At 43.1% G+C, this 23,490-nt stretch overlaps 1 protein-coding gene across 1 annotated transcript in view; it reads right to left on the bottom strand.

Moving 5' to 3' along the window:
• Positions 1–22,145, bottom strand: part of KIF20B (kinesin family member 20B) — a 627,757-nt gene extending 605,612 nt beyond the window's left edge. Inside the window, exon 1 of the mRNA XM_053692918.1 lies at positions 22,050–22,145. Within this exon, the coding sequence (XP_053548893.1) occupies positions 22,050–22,145 (96 nt within the window). The remainder of the gene's footprint in view (positions 1–22,049) is intronic.
• Positions 22,146–23,490: the final 1,345 nt, after the last annotated feature.

The following is a 23,490-nucleotide window of genomic DNA, read 5'->3' as shown; positions in this document are numbered from 1 at the left end:
TGCCACACATTCAGAACACAGTCTATCTGGTAGTTCAGACATGTTAAACAGGCATAAACTTGATAACAAAGTACAAAAAACGTTTTAAAATAAAACCGTTACTGTCACTTTAAATTTTAAACTGAACACACTTTATTACTGCAATTGCGAAAAAACATGAAGGAATTGTTCAAAATTCACCAAATTTTCACCACAGTGTCTTAAAGCCTTAAAAGTATTGCACACCAAATTTGGAAGCTTTAACCCTTAAAATAACGGAACCGGAGCCGTTTTGAACTTTAACCCCTTTACAGTCCCTGGTATCTGCTTTGCTGAGACCCAACCAAGCCCAAAGGGGAATACGATACCAAATGACGCCTTCAGAAAGTCTTTTCTAAGTATCAGAGCTCCTCTCACATGCGACTGCATGCCATGCCTCTCAAAAACAAGTGCGCAACACCGGCGCGAAAATGAGGCTCTGCCTATGCTTTGGGAAAGCCCCTAAAAAATAAGGTGTCTAAAACAGTGCCTGCCGATATTATTATATCAAAATACCCAAATAAAATGATTCCTCAAGGCTAAATATGTGTTAATAATGAATCGATTTAGCCCAGAAAAAGTCTACAGTCTTAATAAGCCCTTGTGAAGCCCTTATTTACGATCGTAATAAACATGGCTTACCGGATCCCATAGGGAAAATGACAGCTTCCAGCATTACATCGTCTTGTTAGAATGTGTCATACCTCAAGCAGCAAGAGACTGCTCACTGTTCCCCCAACTGAAGTTAATTGCTCTCAACAGTCCTGTGTGGAACAGCCATGGATTTTAGTGACGGTTGCTAAAATCATTTTCCTCATACAAACAGAAATCTTCATCTCTTTTCTGTTTCTGAGTAAATAGTACATACCAGCACTATTTCAAAATAACAAACTCTTGATTGAATAATAAAAACTACAGTTAAACACTAAAAAACTCTAAGCCATCTCCGTGGAGATGTTGCCTGTACAACGGCAAAGAGAATGACTGGGGTAGGCGGAGCCTAGGAGGGATCATGTGACCAGCTTTGCTGGGCTCTTTGCCATTTCCTGTTGGGGAAGAGAATATCCCACAAGTAAGGATGACGCCGTGGACCGGACACACCTATGTTGGAGAAATTAATATACTTTTTACCTCTGTGATTACCTTGTATCTAGGAACCTTCTTCCAGCCCCCTGATCACATTACTGTGACTGTTTATTATCTATTGTCTTAAATTTAGCATTGTTTTGTGCTAAATCTTAAATAACCCCCTGTGCCTGAACACAGTGTTATCTATATGGCCCAAGTGTACTTTCTGTCTCTTTGTGTTGAAGAGATTTAAAAAGCATGTGATAAGAGGCAGCCCTCAAAGGCTTAGAAATTAGTATATGAGCCTACCTATGTTTAGTTTAAACTAAGAATACCAAGAGAAAAAAAACATAATTTATGCTTACCTGATAAATTCCTTTCTCCTGTAGTGTAGTCAGTCCACGGGTCATCATTACTTATGGGATATTAACTCCTCCCCAACAGGAAGTGCAAGAGGATCACCCAAGCAGAGCTGCTATATAGCTCCTCCCCTCTACGTCACACCCAGTCATTCGACCGAGAACCAAACGAGAAAGGAGAAACTATAGGGTGCAGTGGTGACTGGAGTATAATTAAAAAATTTAGACCTGCCTTAAAAAACAGGGCGGGCCGTGGACTGACTACACTACAGGAGAAAGGAATTTATCAGGTAAGCATAAATTATGTTTTCTCCTGTTAAGTGTAGTCAGTCCACGGGTCATCATTACTTATGGGATACCAATACCAAAGCTAAGTACACGGATGACGGGAGGGACAGGCAGGATCTCTATACGGAAGGAACCACTGCCTGAAGAAAATTTCTCCCAAAAACAGCCTCCGAAGAAGCAAAAGTGTCAAATTTGTAAAATTTGGAAAAAGTATGAAGAGAAGACCAAGTTGCAGCCTTGCAAATCTGTTCAACAGAGGCCTCGTTCTTAAAGGCCCAAGTGGAAGCCACAGCTCTAGTAGAATGAGCTGTAATCCTTTCAGGAGGTTGCTGTCCAGCAGTCTCATAGGCTAAGCGTATTATGCTACGAAGCCAAAAGGATAGAGAGGTAGCAGATGCTTTTTGACCTCTCCTCTGTCCAGAATAAACGACAAACAGGGAAGAAGTTTGTCGAAAATCTTTAGTTGCCTGTAAATAAAATTTCAGGGCACGGACTACATCTAGATTGTGCAGAAGTCGTTCCTTCTTTGAAGAAGGGTTAGGACACAATGATGGAACAACAATCTCTTGATTGATATTCTTGTTAGTGACTACCTTAGGTAAGAACCCAGGTTTAGTACGCAGAACTGCCTTATCTGAATGAAAAAATCAGATACGGAGAATCACAATGTAAGGCTGATAATTCAGAGACTCTACGAGCCGAGGAAATAGCCATTAAAAACAGAACTTTCCAAGATAACAGCTTGATATCAATGGAGTGAAGGGGTTCAAACGGAACACCCTGTAAAACGTTAAGAACTAAGTTTAAGCTCCACGGCGGAGCAACAGATTTAAACACAGGCTTAATCCTGGCCAAAGCCTGACAAAAAGCCTGAACGTCTGGAACTTCTGACAGACGCTTGTGTAAAAGGATGGACAGAGCTGAGATCTGTCCCTTTAACGAACTAGCAGATAAACCCTTTTCTAAACCTTCTTGTAGAAAAGACAATATCCTAGGAATCCTAACCTTACTCCATGAGTAACCCTTGGATTTGCACCAGTGTAAGTATTTACGCCATATCTTATGGTAAATTTTCCTGGTAACAGGTTTCCTAGCCTGTATTAAGGTATCAATTACTGGCTCCGAAAATCCACGCTTTGATAAAATTAAGCGTTCAATTTCCATGCAGTCAGCTTCAGAGAAATTAGATTTTGATGTTTGAAAGGACCCTGAATTAGAAGGTCCTGTCTCAGAGGCAGAGACCAAGGTGGACAGGATGACATGTCCACTAGATCTGCATACCAGGTCCTGCGTGGCCACGCAGGCGCTATTAGAATCACTGATGCTTTCTCCTGTTTGATCCTGGCAATCAAACGAGGAAGCATCGGGAAGGGTGGAAACACATAAGCCATCCTGAAAGTCCAAGGTACTGTCAAGGCATCTATCAGGACCGCTCCCGGGTCCCTGGACCTGGACCCGTAACGAGGAAGCTTGGCGTTCCGGCGAGACGCCATGAGATCCATATCTGGTTTGCCCCAACGTCGAAGTATTTGGGCAAAGACCTCCGGATGAAGTTCCCACTCCCCCGGATGAAAAGTCTGGCGACTTAGGAAATCCGCCTCCCAGTTGTCCACTCCTGGGATGTGGATCGCTGACAGGTGGCAAGAGTGAGACTCTGCCCAGCGAATTATCTTTGATACTTCCATCATCGCTAAGGAACTTCTTGTCCCTCCCTGATGGTTGATGTAAGCCACAGTCGTGATGTTGTCCGACTGAAACCTGATAAACCTCAGAGTTGCTAACTGAGGCCAAGCCAGAAGGGCATTGAGAACTGCTCTCAATTCCAGAATGTTTATTGGAAGGAGACTCTCCTCTTGAGTCCATGATCCCTGAGCCTTCAGGGAATTCCAGACAGCGCCCCAACCTAGAAGGCTGGCGTCTGTAGTTACAATTGTCCAGTCTGGCCTGCTGAAGGGCATCCCCCTGGACAGATGTGGCCGAGAAAGCCACCATAGAATAGAATCTCTGGTCTCCTGATCCAGATTCAGCGTAGGGGGCAAATCTAAGTAATCCCCATTCCACTGACTTAGCATGCACAATTGCAGCGGTCTGAGGTGCAGGTGTGCAAAAGGAACTATGTCCATTGCCGCTACCATTAAGCCGATTACCTCCATGCATTGAGCCACTGACGGGTGTTGAATGGAATGAAGGGCACGGCAAGCATTTAGAAGCTTTGTTAACCTGTCCTCTGTCAGGTAAATTTTCTTTTCTACAGAATCTATAAGAGTCCCCAAGAAGGGAACTCTTGTGAGTGGTAAGAGAGAACTCTTCTCCTCGTTTACTTTCCACCCATGTGATCTTAGAAATGCCAGTACTAACTCTGTATGAGACTTGGCAGTTTGAAAGCTTGACGCTTGTATCAGAATGTCGTCTAGGTACAGAGCTACCGAATTCCTCACGGTCTTAGTACCGCCAGAAGAGAGCCCAGAACCTTTGTAAAGATTCTTGGAGCCGTAGCCAACCCGAAGGGAAGAGCTACAAACTGGTAATGCTTTTCTAGGAAGGCAAACCTTAGATACCGGTAATGTTCTCTGTGAATCGGTATGTGAAGGTAAGCATCCTTTAAATCCACTGTGGTCATGTACTGACCTCTTTGGATCATGGGTAAGATTGTCCGAATAGTTTCCATCTTGAATGATGGAACTCTTAGGAATTTGTTTAGGATCTTTAAATCCAATATTGGTCTGAAGGTTCCCTCTTTTTTGGGAACCACAAACAGATTTGAGTAAAACCCTTGTCCGTGTTCCGACCGCGGAACTGGATGGATCACTCCCATTAGTAAAAGGTCTTGTACACAGCGTAGAAACGTCTCTTTCTTTATCTGGTTTGTTGACAACCTTGAAAGGTGAAATCTCCCTTGTGGAGGAGAAGCTTTGAAGTCCAGAAGATATCCCTGAGATATGATCTCCAACGCCCAGGGATCCTGGACATCTCTTGCCCAAGCCTGGGCGAAGAGAGAGAGTCTGCCCCCCACTAGATCCGTTACCGGATCGGGGGCCCTCACTTCATGCTGTCTTAGGGGCAGCAGCAGGCTTTCTGGCCTGCTTGCCCTTGTTCCAGGCCTGGTTAGGTTTCCAGCCTTGTCTGTAGCGAGCAACAGCTCCTTCCTGTTTTGGAGCAGAGGAAGTTGAAGCTGCTCCTGCCTTGAAGTTACGAAAGGCACGAAAATTAGACTGTCTAGCCCTGGGTTTGGCTCTGTCTTGAGGCAGGGCATGGCCTTTACCTCCCGTAATATCAGCGATAATTTCTTTCAAACCGGGCCCGAATAAAGTCTGCCCCTTGAAAGGTATGTTAAGTAGTTTCGATTTAGAGGTTACATCAGCTGACCAGGATTTTAGCCACAGCGCTCTGCGTGCCTGAATAGCGAATCCGGAATTCTTAGCCGTAAGTTTAGTTAAATGTACTACGGCATCAGAAATAAATGAATTAGCTAGCTTAAGGGTTTTAAGCTTAAGTGAAATCTCATCTAATGTCGCTGAGTCAAGGGTCTCTTCCAGAGACTCAAACCAAAATGCTGCCGCAGCCGTGACAGGCGCAATGCATACAAGGGGTTGTAATATAAAACCTTGTTGAACAAACATTTTCTTAAGGTAACCCTCTAACTTTTTATCCATTGGATCTGAAAAGGCACAGCTATCCTCCACCGGGATAGTGGTACGCTTAGCTAAAGTAGAAACTGCTCCCTCCACCTTAGGGACCGTTTGCCATAAGTCCCATGTGGTGGCGTCTATTGGAAACATTTTTCTGAATATAGGAGGGGGTGAGAAAGGCACACCGGGTCTGTCCCACTCCTTAGTAATAATTTCAGTAAGTCTCTTAGGTATAGGAAAAACGTCAGTACTCGTCGGTACCGCAAAATATTTATCCAACCTACACATTTTCTCTGGGATTGCAACTGTGTTACAATCATTCAGAGCCGCTAACACCTCCCCTAGCAATACACGGAGGTTTTCCAGCTTAAACTTAAAATTTGAAATGTCTGAATCCAATTTATTTGGATCAGATCCGTCACCCGCAGAATGAAGCTCTCCGTCCTCATGCTCTGCAAATTGTGACGCAGTATCAGACATGGCCCTAGCATTATCAGTATACTCTGTTCTCATCCCAGAGTGATCTCGTTTACCTCTAAGTTCTGGCAATTTAGATAAAACTTCAGTCATAACATTAGCCATGTCTTGTAAAGTGATTTGTAATGGCCGCCCTGATGTACTTGGCGTTACAATATCACGCACCTCCTGAGCGGGAGATGCAGGTACTGACACGTGAGGCAAGTTAGTCGGCATAACTTCCCCCTCGTTGTCTGGTGAATGTTTCTTAACATGTACAGATTGACTTTTATTTAAAGTAGCATCAATGCAATTAGTACATAAATTTCTATTGGGCTCCACCTTGACTTTTGAACATATTGCACAAAGAGTTTCCTCTGTGTCAGACATGTTTAAACAAACTAGCAATTAGACTAGCAAGCTTGGAAATACTTTTCAACTAAATTTACAAGCAATATGTAAAAACGTTACTGTGCCTTTAAGAAGCACACAAAAAACACAGTTGAATAAAAATGAACCGGATTAGTTATATAAACCAAATTTAGCAAAGGATTGCACACATTAGCAATGTATGATGAACCCTTAATATCAGAAAAAAACGTATAACAATTGACAATATAAGTGTTTTTATCACAGTCAAGCACAGTCTCACAGGTCTGCTGTGAGTGATTACCTCCCTCAAAACTAGTTTTGAAGATCCCTGAGCTCTGTGGAGACGTCCTGGATCATGCAGGGAGAAAAAGACAGACTGTGACTGAATTTCTGATGCGTAGTAAAAGCGCCAAAATAGGCCCCTCCCACTCACACTACAACAGTGAGGGAAGCTCAGTAAACTGTTTTAATTTAAAACAAACGACAGCCATGTGGAAAATAAAGCCCAAAACAATTTTCACCAAGTACCTCAGATAATTAAACGATTTAACATGCCAGTAAGCGTTTAAAATCTAATATATGAAATGTCATTAAAAAGCCTGCTGCTAGTCGCTCACACTGCAAGTTAGGCTAAAAGTTATATGCATACAGTATTTACCCAGTGAAGTGCCATTCCCCAGAAATACTTAAGTGTAAACATATATACATGTCAGCCTGATACCAGTTGCTACTACTGCATTTAAGGCTGTACTTGCATTATATCGGTATTAGCAGTATTTTCAAAGTCAATTCCATTCCTTAGAAAATAATATACTGCAACATACCTCTTTGCAGGTGAACCTGCCCGCTGTCCCCTGATCTGAAGTTACCTTACTCCTCAGAATGGCCGAGAACAGCAAACGGATCTTAGTTACGTCCGCTAAGATCATATACAAAAACTCAGGTAGATTCTTCTTCAAATTCTGCCTGAGAGGGAAACAACACACTCCGGTGTCGTTTAAAATAACAAACTTTTGATTGAAGATATAAAAAACTAAGTTTAATCACCACAGTCCTCTCACACATCCTATCTATTAGTTGGGTGCAAGAGAATGACTGGGTGTGACGTAGAGGGGAGGAGCTATATAGCAGCTCTGCTTGGGTGATCCTCTTGCACTTCCTGTTGGGGAGGAGTTAATATCCCATAAGTAATGATGACCCGTGGACTGACTACACTTAACAGGAGAAACAGAATTTATGCTTACCTGATAAATTACTTTCTCCAACGGTGTGTCCGGTCCACGACGTCATCCATTACTTGTGGGAAATGTTCTCCCCCACAGGGAAAGGCAAGGAGAGCACACAGCAAGAGCTGTCCATATAGCTCCCCCTCTGGCTCCGCCCCCCAGTCATTCGACCGACGGTTAGGAGAAAAAGGAGAAACTATAGGGTGCCGTGGTGACTGTAGTGTATAAAGAAAAAGTTTTCAACCTGATTAAACAAAAAAACCAGGGCGGGCCGTGGACCGGACACACTGTTGGAGAAAGTAATTTATCAGGTAAGCATAAATTCTATTTTCTCCAACATTGGTGTGTCCGGTCCACGGCGTCATCCATTACTTGTGGGAACCAATACCAAAGCTTTAGGACAGGGATGAAGGGAGGGAGCAAATCGGGTTACCTAAACGGAAGGCACCACGGCTTGCAAAACCTCTCTCCCAAAAATAGCCTCCGAAGAAGCGAAAGTATCAAATTTGTAGAATTTGGCAAAAGTGTGCAGAGAAGACCAAGTCGCTGCCTTACATATCTGGTCAACAGAAGCCTCGTTCTTGTAGGCCCATGTGGAAGCCACAGCCCTAGTAGAGTGAGCTGTGATACGGTCAGGAGGCTGCCGTCCGGCAGTCTCATAAGCCAAGCGGATAATGCTTTTCAGCCAGAAAGAGAGAGGTAGCAGTAGCTTTTTGACCTCTCCTCTTACCAGAGTAAACGACAAACAAGGATGAGGTTTGTCTAAAATCTTTTGTTGCTTCTAAATAGAACTTTAAAGCACGAACAACATCTAAATTGTGTAATAAACGTTCCTTCTTTGAAACTGGATTCGGGCACAAAGAAGGAACAACTATTTCCTGGTTGATGTTCTTGTTGGAAACAACTTTTGGAAGAAAACCAGGCTTAGTACGCAAAACAACCTTATCTGAATGGAACACCAGATAGGGTGGATCACACTGCAAAGCAGATAATTCAGAAACTCTTCTAGCAGAAGAAATAGCAACCAAAAACAGAACTTTCCAAGATAGTAACTTAATATCTATGGAATGTAAAGGTTCAAACGGAACCCCTTGAAGAACTGAAAGAACTAAATTTAGACTCCAAGGAGGAGTCATGGGTCTGTAAACAGGCTTGATTCTAACCAAAGCCTGAACAAAAGCTTGTACATCTGGCAAAGCTGCCAGTCGTTTGTGCAACAAGACAGAAAATGCAGAAATCTGTCCTTTTAGAGAACTAGCTGACAATCCTTTATCCAAACCTTCTTGGAGAAAGGAGAGAATCTTTGGAATTTTAATCTTACTCCAGGAGAATCCTTTGGATTCACACCAACAGATATATTTTTTCCATATTTTATGGTAAATCCTTCTAGTCACAGGTTTTCTGGCTTGGACCAGAGTATCAATCACAGAATTTGAAAACCCACGCTTGGATAAAATCAAGCGTTCAATTTCCAAGCAGTCAGCTGCAGAGAAACTAGATTGGGATGTTCGAATGGACCTTGTACTAGAAGGTCCTGTCTCAAAGGTAGCTTCCATGGTGGAGCCGATGACATATTCACCAGGTCTGCATACCAAGTCCTGCGTGGCCACGCAGGAGCTATCAAAATCACAGAGGCCTTCTCCTGTTTGATCCTGGCTATGAGCCTGGGGAGGAGAGGAAACGGTGGAAACACATATGCTAGGTTGAACGACCAAGGCGCCACTAATGCATCCACTAGAGTCGCCTTGGGATCCCTGGATCTGGACCCGTAGCAAGGAATCTTGAAGTTCTGACGGGACGCCATTAGATCCATGTCTGGAATGCCCCATAATTGGGTTAACTGAGCAAAGACCTCCGGATGGAGTTCCCACTCCCCCGGATGGAAAGTCTGACGACTCAAATAGTCCGCCTCCCAGTTGTCTACTCCTGGGATGTGAATAGCAGATAGATGGCAGGAGTGATTCTCTGCCCATTGGATTATCTTGGTTACTTCCTTCATCGCTGATTGATGTACGCAACAGTCGTTATGTTGTCCGACTGAAATCTTATGAACCTGGCTTCCGCTAACTGAGGCCAAGCCAGGAGCGCATTGAATATAGCTCTTAGTTCCAAAATGTTTATCGGGAGAAGCGATTCTTCCCGTGACCATAGGCCCTGAGCTTTCAGAGAGTCCCAGACCGCGCCCCACCCCAAGAGGCTGGCGTCGGTCGTGACGATGACCCACTCCGGTCTGCGGAAACTCATTCCCTGAGACAGGAGATCCTGGGTCAACCACCAGATAAGTGAGTCCCTGGTTACCTGGTCTACTTGAATTTGGGGAGACAAGTCTGTATAGTCCCCATTCCACTGATTGAGCATGCACAGCTGTAATGGTCTTAGATGAATTCGAGCAAAAGGAACCACATCCATTGCTGCGACCGTTAGTCCTATTACTTCCATGCATTGAGCTATGGAGGGTTGAGGAATAGAGTGAAGAACTCGACAAGCTTTTAGAAGCTTTGTCTTTCTGACGTCTGTGAGAAAGATCTTCATTTCCACAGAATCTATTATTGTTCCCAGAAAAGGAACCCTTGTGGACGGTGACAGTGAACTTTTTTCTATGTTCACTTTCCACCCGTGAGATCTGAGAAAAGCCAATACAATGTCTGTATGAGCCCTCGCTTTGGAAAGAGACGACGCTTGGATTAGGATGTCGTCTAGATAAGGTGCTACAGCGATGCCCCTCGGTCTTAGGACCGCTAGAAGGGACCCTAGCACCTTTGTGAAAATTCTGGGAGCGGTGGCTAAACCGAATGGAAGAGCCACAAACTGGTAATGTGTGTCCAGAAAGGTGAACCTCAGGAACTGATGATGAGATTTGTTTAATATCTTTAAATCCAGAATTGGCCTGAAAGTTCCCTCTTTTTTGGGAACCACAAACAGGTTTGAGTAAAACCCTAGACCTTGTTCCCCGGAGGGGACTGGGTTTATCACTCCCATCTTTGATAGGTCTCTTACACAATGTAAGAATGCCTGTTTCTTTATCTGGTCTGAAGATAAGCGAGACAGGTGGAACCTTCCCTTTGGAGGAAGTCCCTTGAATTCTAACAGGTATCCCTTGGAAACTATCTCTATGCCCAGGGATCCAGAACATCTCTTGCCCAAGCCTGAGCGAAGAGAGATAGTCTGCCCCCTACCAGATCCGGTCCCGGATCGGGGGCTACCCCTTCATGCTGTCTTGGTAGCAGCAGCAGGTTTCTTGGTTTGTTTACCCTTGTTCCAGCCTTGCATGGGCTTCCAAGCGGGTTTGGGCTGGGCCGCGTTACCTTCTTGTCTAGCGGCAGTGGAGTTATTAGCCAGTCCGTTCCTGAAATTGCGAAAGGAACGAAAATTAGACTTGTTCTTAGCCTTAAAAGGCCTATCCCAGTGATGTCTGAAATAATTTCCTTCAATTCCGGCCCAAAAAGGGTCTTACCCTTGAAAGGAATATTCAGTAACTTAGTCTTGGACGACATCCGCCGACCAGGATTTTAGCCAAAGCGCCCTCCGCGCTACTATAGCAAAACCTGAGTTTTTCGCCGCCAATTTCGTTATTTGAAAGGCGGCATCCAATATAAAGGAATTAGCTAACTTTAATGCGTGAATTCTGTCCATGACTTCTTCATAGGAAGTCTCTTTCTGGAGCGACCTTTCTAGTTCTTCGAACCAAAAGGACGCCGCTGAAGTGACAGTAATAACACACGTAGCTGGTTGAAGGAAGAACCCTTGCTGAACAAAAATCTTTTTAAGCAATCCTTCCAATTTTTTATCTATAGGATCTTTGAAAGCGCAGCTGTCCTCTATAGGAATAGTTGTGCGCTTCGCTAGTGTTGAAACAGCTCCCTCAACCTTTCGGGACCGTTTGCCATGCGTCCCTTCTAGGGTCTACTATGGGAAACATTTTCTTAAATATAGGAGGTGGGGCAAAGGGTACACCTGGCTTCTCCCACTCCTTTTCCACTATGTTCGCTACCCTCTTAGGTATTGGAAAAGCGTCGTCGTGCACTGGGACCTCTAAAAATTTGTCCAATTTGCACAACTTCTATGGTACTACCATGGAATCACAGTCATCCAGAGTAGCTAATACCTCCTTAAGCAAAGCGCAGAGATGTTCTAGCTTAAACTTAAATGCCACTAGATCAGGTTCTGCCTGTTGAGAAATTTTTCCTGAGTCTGAAATTTCACCCTCAGACAGCCCTTCCCTCAAAGCCAATTCCGATTGATGTGAGGGTAAAATAGATAAGGCATCGTCAGCGTCTGATTGTTCATCCTTTTTATCTGTATTTAAAACTGAACAATCACGCTTTCTCTGAAAAGCTGGCAGTTTGGATAAAAGATTTGCTATAGAATTATCCACTACTGCTGATAATTGTTGCATAGAAATAAGCATTGGCGCGCTAGGTGTCGCCTGCGCGGGCAAAGCTGGTGTAGACACAGAAGGAGAGGATGTAGAGCTATCCCCACTACCTTCATTAGATAAATCATCTTGGGCAACATTATGAAAAATAACAGAGCTGTCCTGATTTTGTTTGGACGCAATGGCGCAATTATCACAAACACTCGAAGGGGGAACCACATTTGTCTCTATACACACAGAACAAAGGTTATCTGATGGAACAGACATGTTAAACAGATTTAGGCAGGCAAACAATGCAATAAAAACGATTTTAAACAAAAAACGTTACTGTCTCTTTAACTAATAAAATGACACATTTATTTCTGAATGTTCAAAAAAACTATGAAGGCAATATCTGATTTTTCTGAAATTTGGGCCCCAGTGTCTTAATGCTTAGAAAGTATTGCACAGCAAATATGGAGACTCTAGCTCTTAAAACAAGCAAACCGGAGCTAATTGTTGGATTTAACCGTTTTTATACACCACAATCCCAGCTACAGCCTTGCTGCAGCTTTTTACCTTCCTTAGGGGTCACCATTCACAGAAAAACAGAATTTATGTTTACCTGATAAATTACTTTCTCCAACGGTGTGTCCGGTCCACGGCGTCATCCTTACTTGTGGGATATTCTCTTCCCCAACAGGAAATGGCAAAGAGCCCAGCAAAGCTGGTCACATGATCCCTCCTAGGCTCCGCCTACCCCAGTCATTCGACCGACGTTAAGGAGGAATATTTGCATAGGAGAAACCATATGTTACCGTGGTGACTGTAGTTAAAGAAAATAAATTATCAGACCTGATTAAAAAAACCAGGGCGGGCCGTGGACCGGACACACCGTTGGAGAAAGTAATTTATCAGGTAAACATAAATTCTGTTTTCTCCAACATAGGTGTGTCCGGTCCACGGCGTCATCCTTACTTGTGGGAACCAATACCAAAGCTTTAGGACACGGATGAAGGGAGGGAGCAAATCAGGTCACCTAAATGGAAGGCACCACGGCTTGCAAAACCTTTCTCCCAAAAATAGCCTCAGAAGAAGCAAAAGTATCAAATTTGTAAAATTTAGAAAAAGTGTGCAGTGAAGACCAAGTCGCTGCCTTACATATCTGATCAACAGAAGCCTCGTTCTTGAAGGCCCATGTGGAAGCCACAGCCCTAGTGGAGTGAGCTGTGATTCTTTCAGGAGGCTGCCGTCCGGCAGTCTCATAAGCCAATCGGATAATGCTTTTAATCCAGAAGGAGAGAGAGGTAGAAGTTGCTTTTTGACCTCTCCGTTTACCAGAATAAACAACAAACAAAGACAAAGTTTGTCTGAAATCCTTAGTAGCTGCTAAGTAAAATTTGAGAGCACGAACTACATCCAAGTTGTGCAACAAACGTTCCTTCTTTGAAACTGGATTAGGACACAAAGAAGGCACAACTATCTCCTGGTTAATGTTTTTGTTAGAAACAACTTTTGGAAGAAAACCAGGTTTAGTACGCAAAACCACCTTATCTGCATGGAACACCAGATAAGGAGAAGAACACTGCAGAGCAGATAATTCTGAAACTCTTCTAGCAGAAGAAATTGCAACCAAAAACAAAACTTTCCAAGATAATAACTTAATATCAACGGAATGTAAGGGTTCAAACGGAACCCCCTGAAGAACTGAAAGAACTAGGTTGAGACTCCAAGGAGGAGTCAAAATTTTGTAAACAGGCTTGATTCTAACCAGAGCCTGAACAAAGGCTAGAACATCTGGCACAGCTGCCAGCTTTTTGTGAAGTAACACAGACAAGGCAGAAATCTGTCCCATCAAGGAACTTGCAGATAATCCTTTTTCCAATCCTTCTCGAAGGAAGGATAGACTCTTAGGAATCTTAACCTTGTCCCAAGGGAATCCTGCAGATTCACACCAACAGATATACCAAATTATGTGGTAATTTTTCTGGTTACAGGCTTTCAGGCCTGAACAAGAGTATTAATAACAGAATCTGAGAACCCTCGCTTTGATAAGATCAAGCGTTCAATCTCCAAGCAGTCAGCTGGAGTGGGTCGAACGGACCTAGAACAAGAAGGTCTCGTCTCAAAGGTAGCTTCCATGGTGGAGCCGATGACATATTCACCAGATCTGCATACCAAGTCCTGCGTGGCCACGCAGGAGCTATCAAAATCACCGACGCCCTCTCCTGATTGATCCTGGCTACCAGCCTGGGGATGAGAGGAAACGGCGGGAACACATAAGCTAGTTTGAAGGTCCAAGGTGCTACTAGTGCATCCACTAGAGCCGCCTTGGGATCCCTGGATCTGTACCCGTAGTAAGGAACTCTGAAGTTCTGACGAGAGGCCATCAGATCCATGTCTGGAATGCCCCACGGTTGAGTGACTTGGGCAAAGATTTCCGGATGGAGTTCCCACTCCCCCGGATGCAATGTCTGACGACTCAGAAAATCCGCTTCCCAATTTTCCACTCCTGGGATGTGGATAGCAGACAGGTGGCAGGAGTGAGACTCCGCCCATAGAATGATTTTGGTCACTTCTTCCATCGCTAGGGAACTCCTTGTTCCCCCCTGATGGTTGATGTATGAACTTGGCCCTCGCTAGCTGAGGCCAAGCTTTGAGAGCATTGAATATCGCTCTCAGTTCCAGAATATTTATCGGTAGAAGAGATTCTACCCGAGACCAAAGACCCTGAGCTTTCAGGGATCCCCAGACCGCGCCCCAGCCCATCAGACTGGCGTCGGTCGTGACAATGACCCACTCTGGTCTGCGGAAGGTCATCCCTTGTGACAGGTTGTCCAGGGACAGCCACCAACGGAATGAGTCTCTGGTCCTCTGATTTACTTGTATCTTCGGAGACAAGTCTGAATAGTCCCCATTCCACTGACTGAGCATGAACAGTTGTAATGGTCTTAGATGAATGCGCACAAAAGGAACTATGTCCATTGCCGCTACCATCAAACCTATCACTTCCATGCACTGCGCTATGGAAGGAAGAGGAACGGAATGAAGTATCCGACAAGAGTCTAGAAGTTTTGTTTTTCTGGCTTCTGTCAGAAAAATCCTCATTTCTAAGGAGTCTATTATAGTTCCCAAGAAGGGAACCCTCGTTGACGGAGATAGAGAACTCTTTTCCACGTTCACTTTCCATCCGTGAGATCTGAGAAAGGCCAGGACAATGTCCGTGTGAGCCTTTACTTGAGGAAGGGACGACGCTCGAATCAGAATGTCGTCCAAGTAAGGTACTACAGCAATGCCCCTTGGTCTTAGCACCGCCAGAAGGGACCCTAGTACCTATGAGAAAATCCTAGGAGCAGTGGCTAATCCGAAAGAAAACGCCACGAACTGGAAATGCTTGTCCAGGAATGCAAACCTTAGGAACCGATGATGTTCCTTGTGGATAGGAATATGTAGATACGCATCCTTGAAATCCACCTTGGTCATGAATTGACCTTCCTGGATGGAAGGAAGAAGTGTTCGAATGGTTTCCATCTTGAACGATGGAACCTTGAGAAACTTGTTCAAGATCTTGAGATCTAAGATTGGTCTGAACGTTCCCTCTTTTTTGGGAACTATGAACAGATTGGAGTAGAACCCCATCCCTTGTTCTCCTAATGGAACAGGATGAATCACTCCCATTTTTAGCAGGTCTTCTACCCAATGTAAGAATGCCTGTCTTCTTATGTGGTCTGAAGACAACTGAGACCTGTGGAACCTCCCCCTTGGAGGAAGCCCCTTGAACTCCAGAGAATAACCTTGGGAGACTATTTCTAGCGCCCAAGGATCCAGAACATCTCTTGCCCCAGCCTGAGCGAAGAGAGAGAGTCTGCCCCCCACCAGATCCGGTCCCGGATCGGGGGCCCGCATTTCATGCTGTCTTGGTAGCAGTGGCAGGTTTCCTGGCCAGCTTTCCTTTGTTCCAGCCTTGCATAGGTCTCCAGGCTGGATTGGCTTGAGAAGTATTACCTTCCTGCTTAGAGGACGTAGCCCTTGGGGCTGATCCGTTTCTGCGAAAGGGACGAAACTTAGGTTTATTTTTGGTCTTGAAAAGACCTATCCTGAGGAAGGGCGTGGCCCTTGCCCCCAGTGATATCAGAGATAATCTCTTTCAAGTCAGGGCCAAAGAGTGTTTTCCCCTTGAAAGGAATGTCAAGCAATTTGTTCTTGGAAGACGCATCCGCTGCCCAAGATTTTAACCAAAGCGCTCTGCGCCACAATAGCAAACCCAGAATTTTTTCGCCGCTAACCTAGCCAATTGCAAGGTGGCGTCTAGGGTGAAAGAATTAGCCAATTTAAGAGCACGAATTCTGTCCATAATCTCCTCATAAGAAGAAGAATTACTAATAATCGCCTTTCCTAGCTCATCAAACTAGAAACACGCGGCTGCAGTGACAGGGACAATGCATGCAATTGGTTGTAGAAGGGAACCTTGCTGAACAAACATCTTTAGCAGACCTTCTAATTTTTTATCCATAGGATCTTGGAAAGCACAACTATCTTCTATGGGTATAGTGGCGCGCTTGTGTAGAGTAGAAACCGCCCCCTCGACCTTGGGGACTGTCTGCCATCAGTCCTTTCTGGGGTCGACTATAGGAAAACAATTTTATAAATATGGGGGGAGGTACTAAAGGTATACCGGGCCTGTCCCATTCTTTACTAACAATGTACGCCACCCGCTTGGATATAGGAAAAGCTTCGGGGGGCCCCGGGGCCTCTAAGAACTTTTCCATTTTACATAGTGGTTCTGGAATGACCAGATAATCACAATCATCCAAATTGGATAACACCTCCTTAAGCAGAGCGCGGAGATGTTCCAACTTAAATTTAAAATTAATCACATCAGGTTCAGCTTGTTGAGAAATGTTTCCTGAATCTGAAATTTCTCCCTCAGACAAAACCTCCCTGGCCCCCTCAGACTGGTGTAGGGGCCCTTCAGAAACCATATCATCAGCGTTCTCATGCTCTACAGAATTTTCTAAAACAGAGCAGTCGCGCTTTCGCTGATAAGTGGGCATATTGGCTAAAATGTTTTTGATAGAATTATCCATTACAGCCGTTAAATGTTGCATAGTAAGGAGTATTGGCGCACTAGATGTACTAGGGGCCTCCTGTATGGGCAAGACTGGTGTAGACGAAGTAGGGGATGATGCAGTACCATGCTTACTCCCCTCACTTGAGGAATCATCTTGGGCATCATTTTTACTAAATTTTTTTTATGACATAAAATACATATAGTTAAATGAGAAGGAACCTTGGTTTCCCCACAGTCAGAACACAATCTATCTGGTAGTTCAGACATGTTAAACAGGCATAAACTTGATAACAAAGCACAAAAAACGTTTTAAAATAAAACCGTTACTGTCACTTTAAATTTTAAACTAAACACACTTTATTACTGCAATTGCGAAAAAGTATGAAGGAATTGTTCAAAATTCACCAAAATTTCACCACAGTGTCTTAAAGCCTTAAAAGTATTGCACACCAAATTTGGAAGCTTTAACCCTTAAAATAACGGAACCGGAGCCGTTTTTATATTTAACCCCTTTACAGTCCCTGGAATCTGCTTTGCTGAGACCCAACCAAGCCCAAAGGGGAATACGATACCAAATGATGCCTTCAGAAAGACTTTTCTATGTATCAGAGCTCCACACACATGCAGCTGCATGCCATGCTGTCCTCAAAAACAAGTGCGCCATACCGGCGCGAAAATGAGGCTCTGACTATGATTAGGGAAAGCCCCTAAAGAATAAGGTGTCAAAAACAGTGCCTGCCGATATAATCATATCAAAATACCCAGAATAAATGATTCCTCAAGGCTAAATATGTGTTAATAATGAATCGATTTAGCCCAGAAAAAGTCTACAGTCTTAATAAGCCCTTGTGAAGCCCTTATTTACTGTCTGTAATAAAAATGGCTTACCGGATCCCATAGGGAAAATGACAGCTTCCAGCATTACATCGTCTTGTTAGAATGTGTCATACCTCAAGCAGTAAGAGACTGCACACTGTTCCCCCAACTGAAGTTAATTGCTCTCAACAGTCCTGTGTGGAACAGCCATGGATTTTAGTTACGGTGCTAAAATCATTTTCCTCATACAAACAGAAATCTTCATCTCTTTTCTGTTTCTGAGTAAATAGTACATACCAGCACTATTTTAAAATAACAAACTCTTGATTGAATAATAAAAACTACAGTTAAACACTAAAAAACTCTAAGCCATCTCCGTGGAGATGTTGCCTGTACAACGGCAAAGAGAATGACTGGGGTAGGCGGAGCCTAGGAGGGATCATGTGACCAGCTTTGCTGGGCTCTTTGCCATTTCCTGTTGGGGAAGAGAATATCCCACAAGTAAGGATGACGCCGTGGACCGGACACACCTATGTTGGAGAAAAAACCTTTTGGAGTCACTTTCTGAACCACAGGACCCTCTCACATGAATCTGCATGCACTGCCTTGAAATTTAACTGCGCAGCTGAAGTGCCAAAATGAGGCTTCCTCCCTCAGCACACTAGAGTGAAGGGGCCTTCCTGACTAGATTTAGGTGTCTAAAACAAGCCAGATCAATAAAAAACGTTCCCAAGTGTATGTGAGCTTATAAAATATTTCAAATGGTATAATATTGTAATAAAAACCAATCGATTTAGCCCCTAACAGTGTCTACCAGCATAAAAAACAAAAAGGGGAAGCCTGTTATCTTTTTTGCTGAGGTGAAAGAAAAATGGCTTACCGTTTCCCTTGAGGGGAAAAATGACTGTCATCTAGCATTAGCCTGTGTTGTTAGAAGGAGACTAGTCATACCTGAAGCAGATGATTCTGCAAACTGTTACCCCCAACTGAAGTTCTCTTGTTTCAACAGTCCTGCGTAGTAACAGTAATGGATTTTAGTTACTTGTACTAAAATCATAGCCCTCTTAAACAGAAATCTTCATCACTTTTCTGTTATAGAGTAAATAGTACAAGCCAGCACTATTTTAAAATAACAAACTCTTGATAGAAGAATAAAAAACTACAACTAACACCACAAACTCCTCGCCATCCCTGTGGTAGATGCTACTTGTTCAGAGCGGCAAGGAGAATGACTGGGGGGCGGAGCCAGAGGGGGAGCTATATGGACAGCTCTTGCTGTGTGCTCTCCTTGCCTTTCCCTGTGGGGGAGAACATTTCCCACAAGTAATGGATGACGCCGTGGACCGGACACACCAATGTTGGAGAAAAGCAAATTTGATGATAAAAGTAAATTGAAAGGTTGATTAAAATTAAAAGTCCTATCTGAATAATGAAAGTTTAATTTATACTAGACTGTCCCTTTAAACTCTCCTCTTTAAAATCAGATCCGGAATGTTAGTGATATTTTAGATAGAGTTTAGTTCATCAGATGTAATGAAGATGCGCTATAACTTACTTTTTAATATAGATATGAAATTCAAATACACCTCGCCTTGCCGACCAATTCAAAAGTCAATTTTTCTGTGATCTGAAGTTTTGAATTGTTGCCTTTAAGATTCATTTTGAAATAGATGTTCTATTATATATGTTCTTTGGTCCTAGAGAGTAATTTACCAGCGCAATTAATATCTAGTTAGTCCCTTAGAGTTCTGATCATGAATATGTGACAGTTTAGAATGGGGGCATACTATAGGAGATAGATACATGTAGGTATATGTATGTGGTTATATATATAAATGCTAGTATGTATATGTATGTGTATATGGATGTGACTGTGTATATCTATATATACACAATTTTATTTGTGTTCTAGCTATGATACAAGCCCAATACCAATATAGGCACTATGATGAGAAATCCCCCTAGGGATGTTATAAGCAAAAGGATAAGTCAAATAATTTGGGTAGAATTACAATAAGTACATGTATTGCAGTATACAAATTTCTTAAATATAATATGTCTGATTCCTGTTTGTACGAATTAGGCTAATATTTAATAACAGAACACAAGTAATACAAGTTAAAAGTTATGGAGTCAAATCATATTATATTATGTTTGGATATGTTTAAAATGTTTAATGTATCAACTCTCAGGGAATAGGAATAAAAAGGGTTAACTTCTGTAACTTACACACCTAGAGTGGTTCATGTGTTAACCAATTAACAATTAAGGCGTAACCAATCAGAAATGGTCTGTTGCTTTTAAATATGTAGATTTTTATTGTGACAAGTAGCAGCTTATGAGGACGGCTTTTTGAGCCGAAACATGTCAGTTGCTATTTGCTGACCATCACTATCTTTGTACCATGTTTGTGCCATCGATGTTGAAAATTTTAAATAACGCCAAGGTGTAAATAAAGGAATAAACTTTTTAAACCTCATCTCACAGCCGGTGCTCCTTTCTACTGCTTTTCTTTGTTGCAGTCAGCACTCTCCCCATATGGCACTTTTTGTTGAAGCTAGAGCACAATTCAAACCGTTGGCTCACAGTAAAATTGACCTTTGAAGTGGGCGGCGGAGCTCAGGGTATATGAATTTCATATCTATATTAAAAAGTCGGTTATAGCGCATCTTCATTACAACTCATGTATTAGACTCCATCTAAAATATCACTAACATTCAAGATCGGATTTTAAAAAGTATGAGATTGTAATATAAAATCTTTAAATTAAGTGTAGCTAAACTTTACTTCTTAATATAAGGAGAGTCCACGGCATCATTCCTTACTGTTAGGAAATACTGAACCTGGATACCAGGAGGAGGCAAAGACACCACAGCCAAAGGCTTAAAGAGACAGTCTACACCAAAATTTTTCTTATTTGAAAAGATAGATAATCCCTTTATTACCCATTCCCCATTTTTGCATAACCAAAACAGTTAAATTAATATACTTTTTACCTCTGTGATTACCTTGTATCTAAGCCTCTGCAGACAGCCTCCTTATCTAAGTGCCTTTGACAGACATGCAGTGTAGTCAATCAGTGAAGACTCCTAAATAACTTCACAGGAGTGAGCACAATGTTATCTATATGACACATGTGAACTAGCACAGTCTAACTGTGGAAAAACTTTCAAAATGCTCTGAGCTAGGAGGCGGTTTTCAACTGTTTAGAAATCAGTTTGAGCCTAGCTAGGTTTAGCCTTTCAAAAATACCACCAAGGGAACAAAGTAAATTTGATGATAAAAGTAAATTGGAAAGTTGTTTAAAATTGCATGCCCTATCTGAATCATGAAAGTTTAGTTTTGACTTTACTGTCCCTTTAAATACCTCTCCCACTTCCCCTATCCCCCAGTCATTCTTTACCTTTCGTCACAGGAGGATGGCAGAGAAGTGTCAGAAGACTTTCTGAGTTGTTCCTTAGGAGGGGTATATGCCCTTCGATATGGGACTGGAGTTTTAAGTAGTCTTGACAGCCTCTCAGTGAGAACATTGACGAAAGTTAGAGTCTGAAGATGCAGGGAGAGTCTTTCTGCAAACCCATCCAGACTGTCTGCTAACAGCTCCTTAAGCAACCAGTGTTGACAAGTTTCACTGTCTGCTTTTTCTTCACTCAAGTCCATGTCAGAAGAGATGCTACAAGACTGTCACACTTGAGAGGCTGTGTTTCTGTTCCACAGCACGGATTCTGGTAAGATCGTTTAAATTTTTACATATGTTGAAAAACGCTGAAGACAGGGTCACAGTGTGGCTCCTTTTAGCTTAATAGAATCATGGGTTAATACCTCCTGAGGGAGGTTATTGAACAGTGGAGATTAATCAAATGTAATACTTTGATTTTATGCTGCATATGTGTGAGATTTTTTAGGCTCATAGACTTATGTGGCAACGGAACATACAGGTTTTAATTTTCACTTTGAATGCTGCGCAGTTTGTACCTTGGTGTGCTTTCTCTCATAGCAGGGGCGGTCCTGCCTTGTGGACCACGTGACCAGGTGTGGTCACACTTTCGTTTACTATTTCCTGACCGAGCTAGCTGTCGGAGAACACACTTGTTTCTCTGTTTGCCTGAGTCTAGGAGGTGATGAGTACCCCAGTCATTGGGTGTATAAAAGGTGCCGTTTTGTGAGAAATAAAAGGATAATTTATTCTGTGTCCTACTGTTAGCGCAAGCTATGGAGGATTCCGATATGCTTGAGGGTACTCCCTCTATTCCTAATAGTAATACCTGTCTATATTGTGAGGAGGCCTTGGTGTGCCCGTCCTCTCAACTATGTTCCATATGCATCAACAAGGTTATGTCTAAGAAGGTAACTCCTTTAGTACTACTGAGCCGTCCACCTCTGAGGACTTGCCGTCCCGTGAAGTGCATACCCAGCAGTCATCTCCATCATCACATGCAGCTTTCCGTAGCACGCCTGATCCTCCGTCTGGAGGGAGCGTTTTACCATTGGACTTTACCGCACAGTTAAATACGGCGGTGTCTGAGGCTCTTAGTGCTTTACCTTGCCCTGCCAAGCGCAGGCGAAAGGTTAAACATAGCTCTCCAGTCCAGGGTACATCCAGTGATTTATTAGATTTGTCTGCCTTTGGAGTATCCAAGGATGGGTCACATTCTGAGTCTTCAGAGGATGAACTTTCTGGATCAGAGTCTGCTACCTCTAGGCCTCCGGCTGTGGAGGAGCCAGCCTTTAGATTTAAAATTGAACACACGCTTTTTTCTAAAGGAGGTTCTATCGACAGAGGTTCCAGAGGCCAAGTTGCCTGATGAACCTTTGATCACTAAATTAGACAGTGTACAAGGACAGGGTAGCGCCACTAACTTTTCAAGTAACTGTAAAAATGGCGAACATTATTAAAGTGAATGTAAATTTTTATGCTAAAGTGCCAGGTTTTTAAAAATTCTATTAAAAACAGGGGCACTTTAATTCTTCAAAATTTACATTTCACTCCTGTTGTGAAAAAAAAAACTTGACAGCACGATTTAGACCCAGGAAGAGGCTTTGCGACGGGTGGAGGAAGCTGGAGCTGCTGTAAAGTTTAAAAGGTAATTTTTTTTCACAATATGAGTGAAACGTAAATTTTGATGAATTAAAGTGCCCCTGTTTTTAATCGAATTTTTAAAAACCGGGCACTTTTGCATCAAAATTTGCATTCACTTTAAGAACGAGTGGGATAGAATTGGATCTTCCTTTTCCCCTTCGTCTGCCTTTAAAAAATTATTCCCGGTCTCTCAGCTGGAGTTGTGGGGTTCCGTCCCTAAGGTGGATGGCGCTATCTCCACGCTAGCCAAGCGTACTACTATCCCTCTTGATGATAGCTCATCATTCAGAGAGCCGATGAATAAGAAGATGGAAACTTATTTCAGCTTACGGGATACTTATTTCAACCGGCAGCGGCTGTTGCCTTGGTTGCTGGAGCTGCGGGCCTACTGGTGCGACTCCTTAGCGGATTTGATTGAGGTGGAGGGTCCCCTTGATGTTATCCAAGAAAGAATTAAAGCATTAAGAATTGCTAAAATCTTTTATCTGTGATGCAAACATGCAGATTATTCGCCTGAATGTCAAGATCTCTGGTTTCTCAGTAAAGACCCGTCGGGCACTCTGGCTGAAGTCCTGGTCTGCGGACATGACTTCTAAGACTAGACTACTTTCCCTCCCCTTTAAGGGAAATAATTTATTTGGTCCAGGCCTGGACTCCATTATCTCCACGGTTACAGGGGGGCAAGGGTGCCTTCCTACCGCAGGATAAAAAGAACAAATCTAAGGGACAAGGATCTAATTTTCGTTCTGAAAA

This window comes from Bombina bombina, chromosome 9 (assembly GCF_027579735.1).
Source record: "Bombina bombina isolate aBomBom1 chromosome 9, aBomBom1.pri, whole genome shotgun sequence".
Taxonomy (NCBI): domain Eukaryota; kingdom Metazoa; phylum Chordata; class Amphibia; order Anura; family Bombinatoridae; genus Bombina; species Bombina bombina.
Note: the sequence above shows the minus strand (reverse complement) of the source record. Positions and strands in the feature narration are given on the sequence as shown.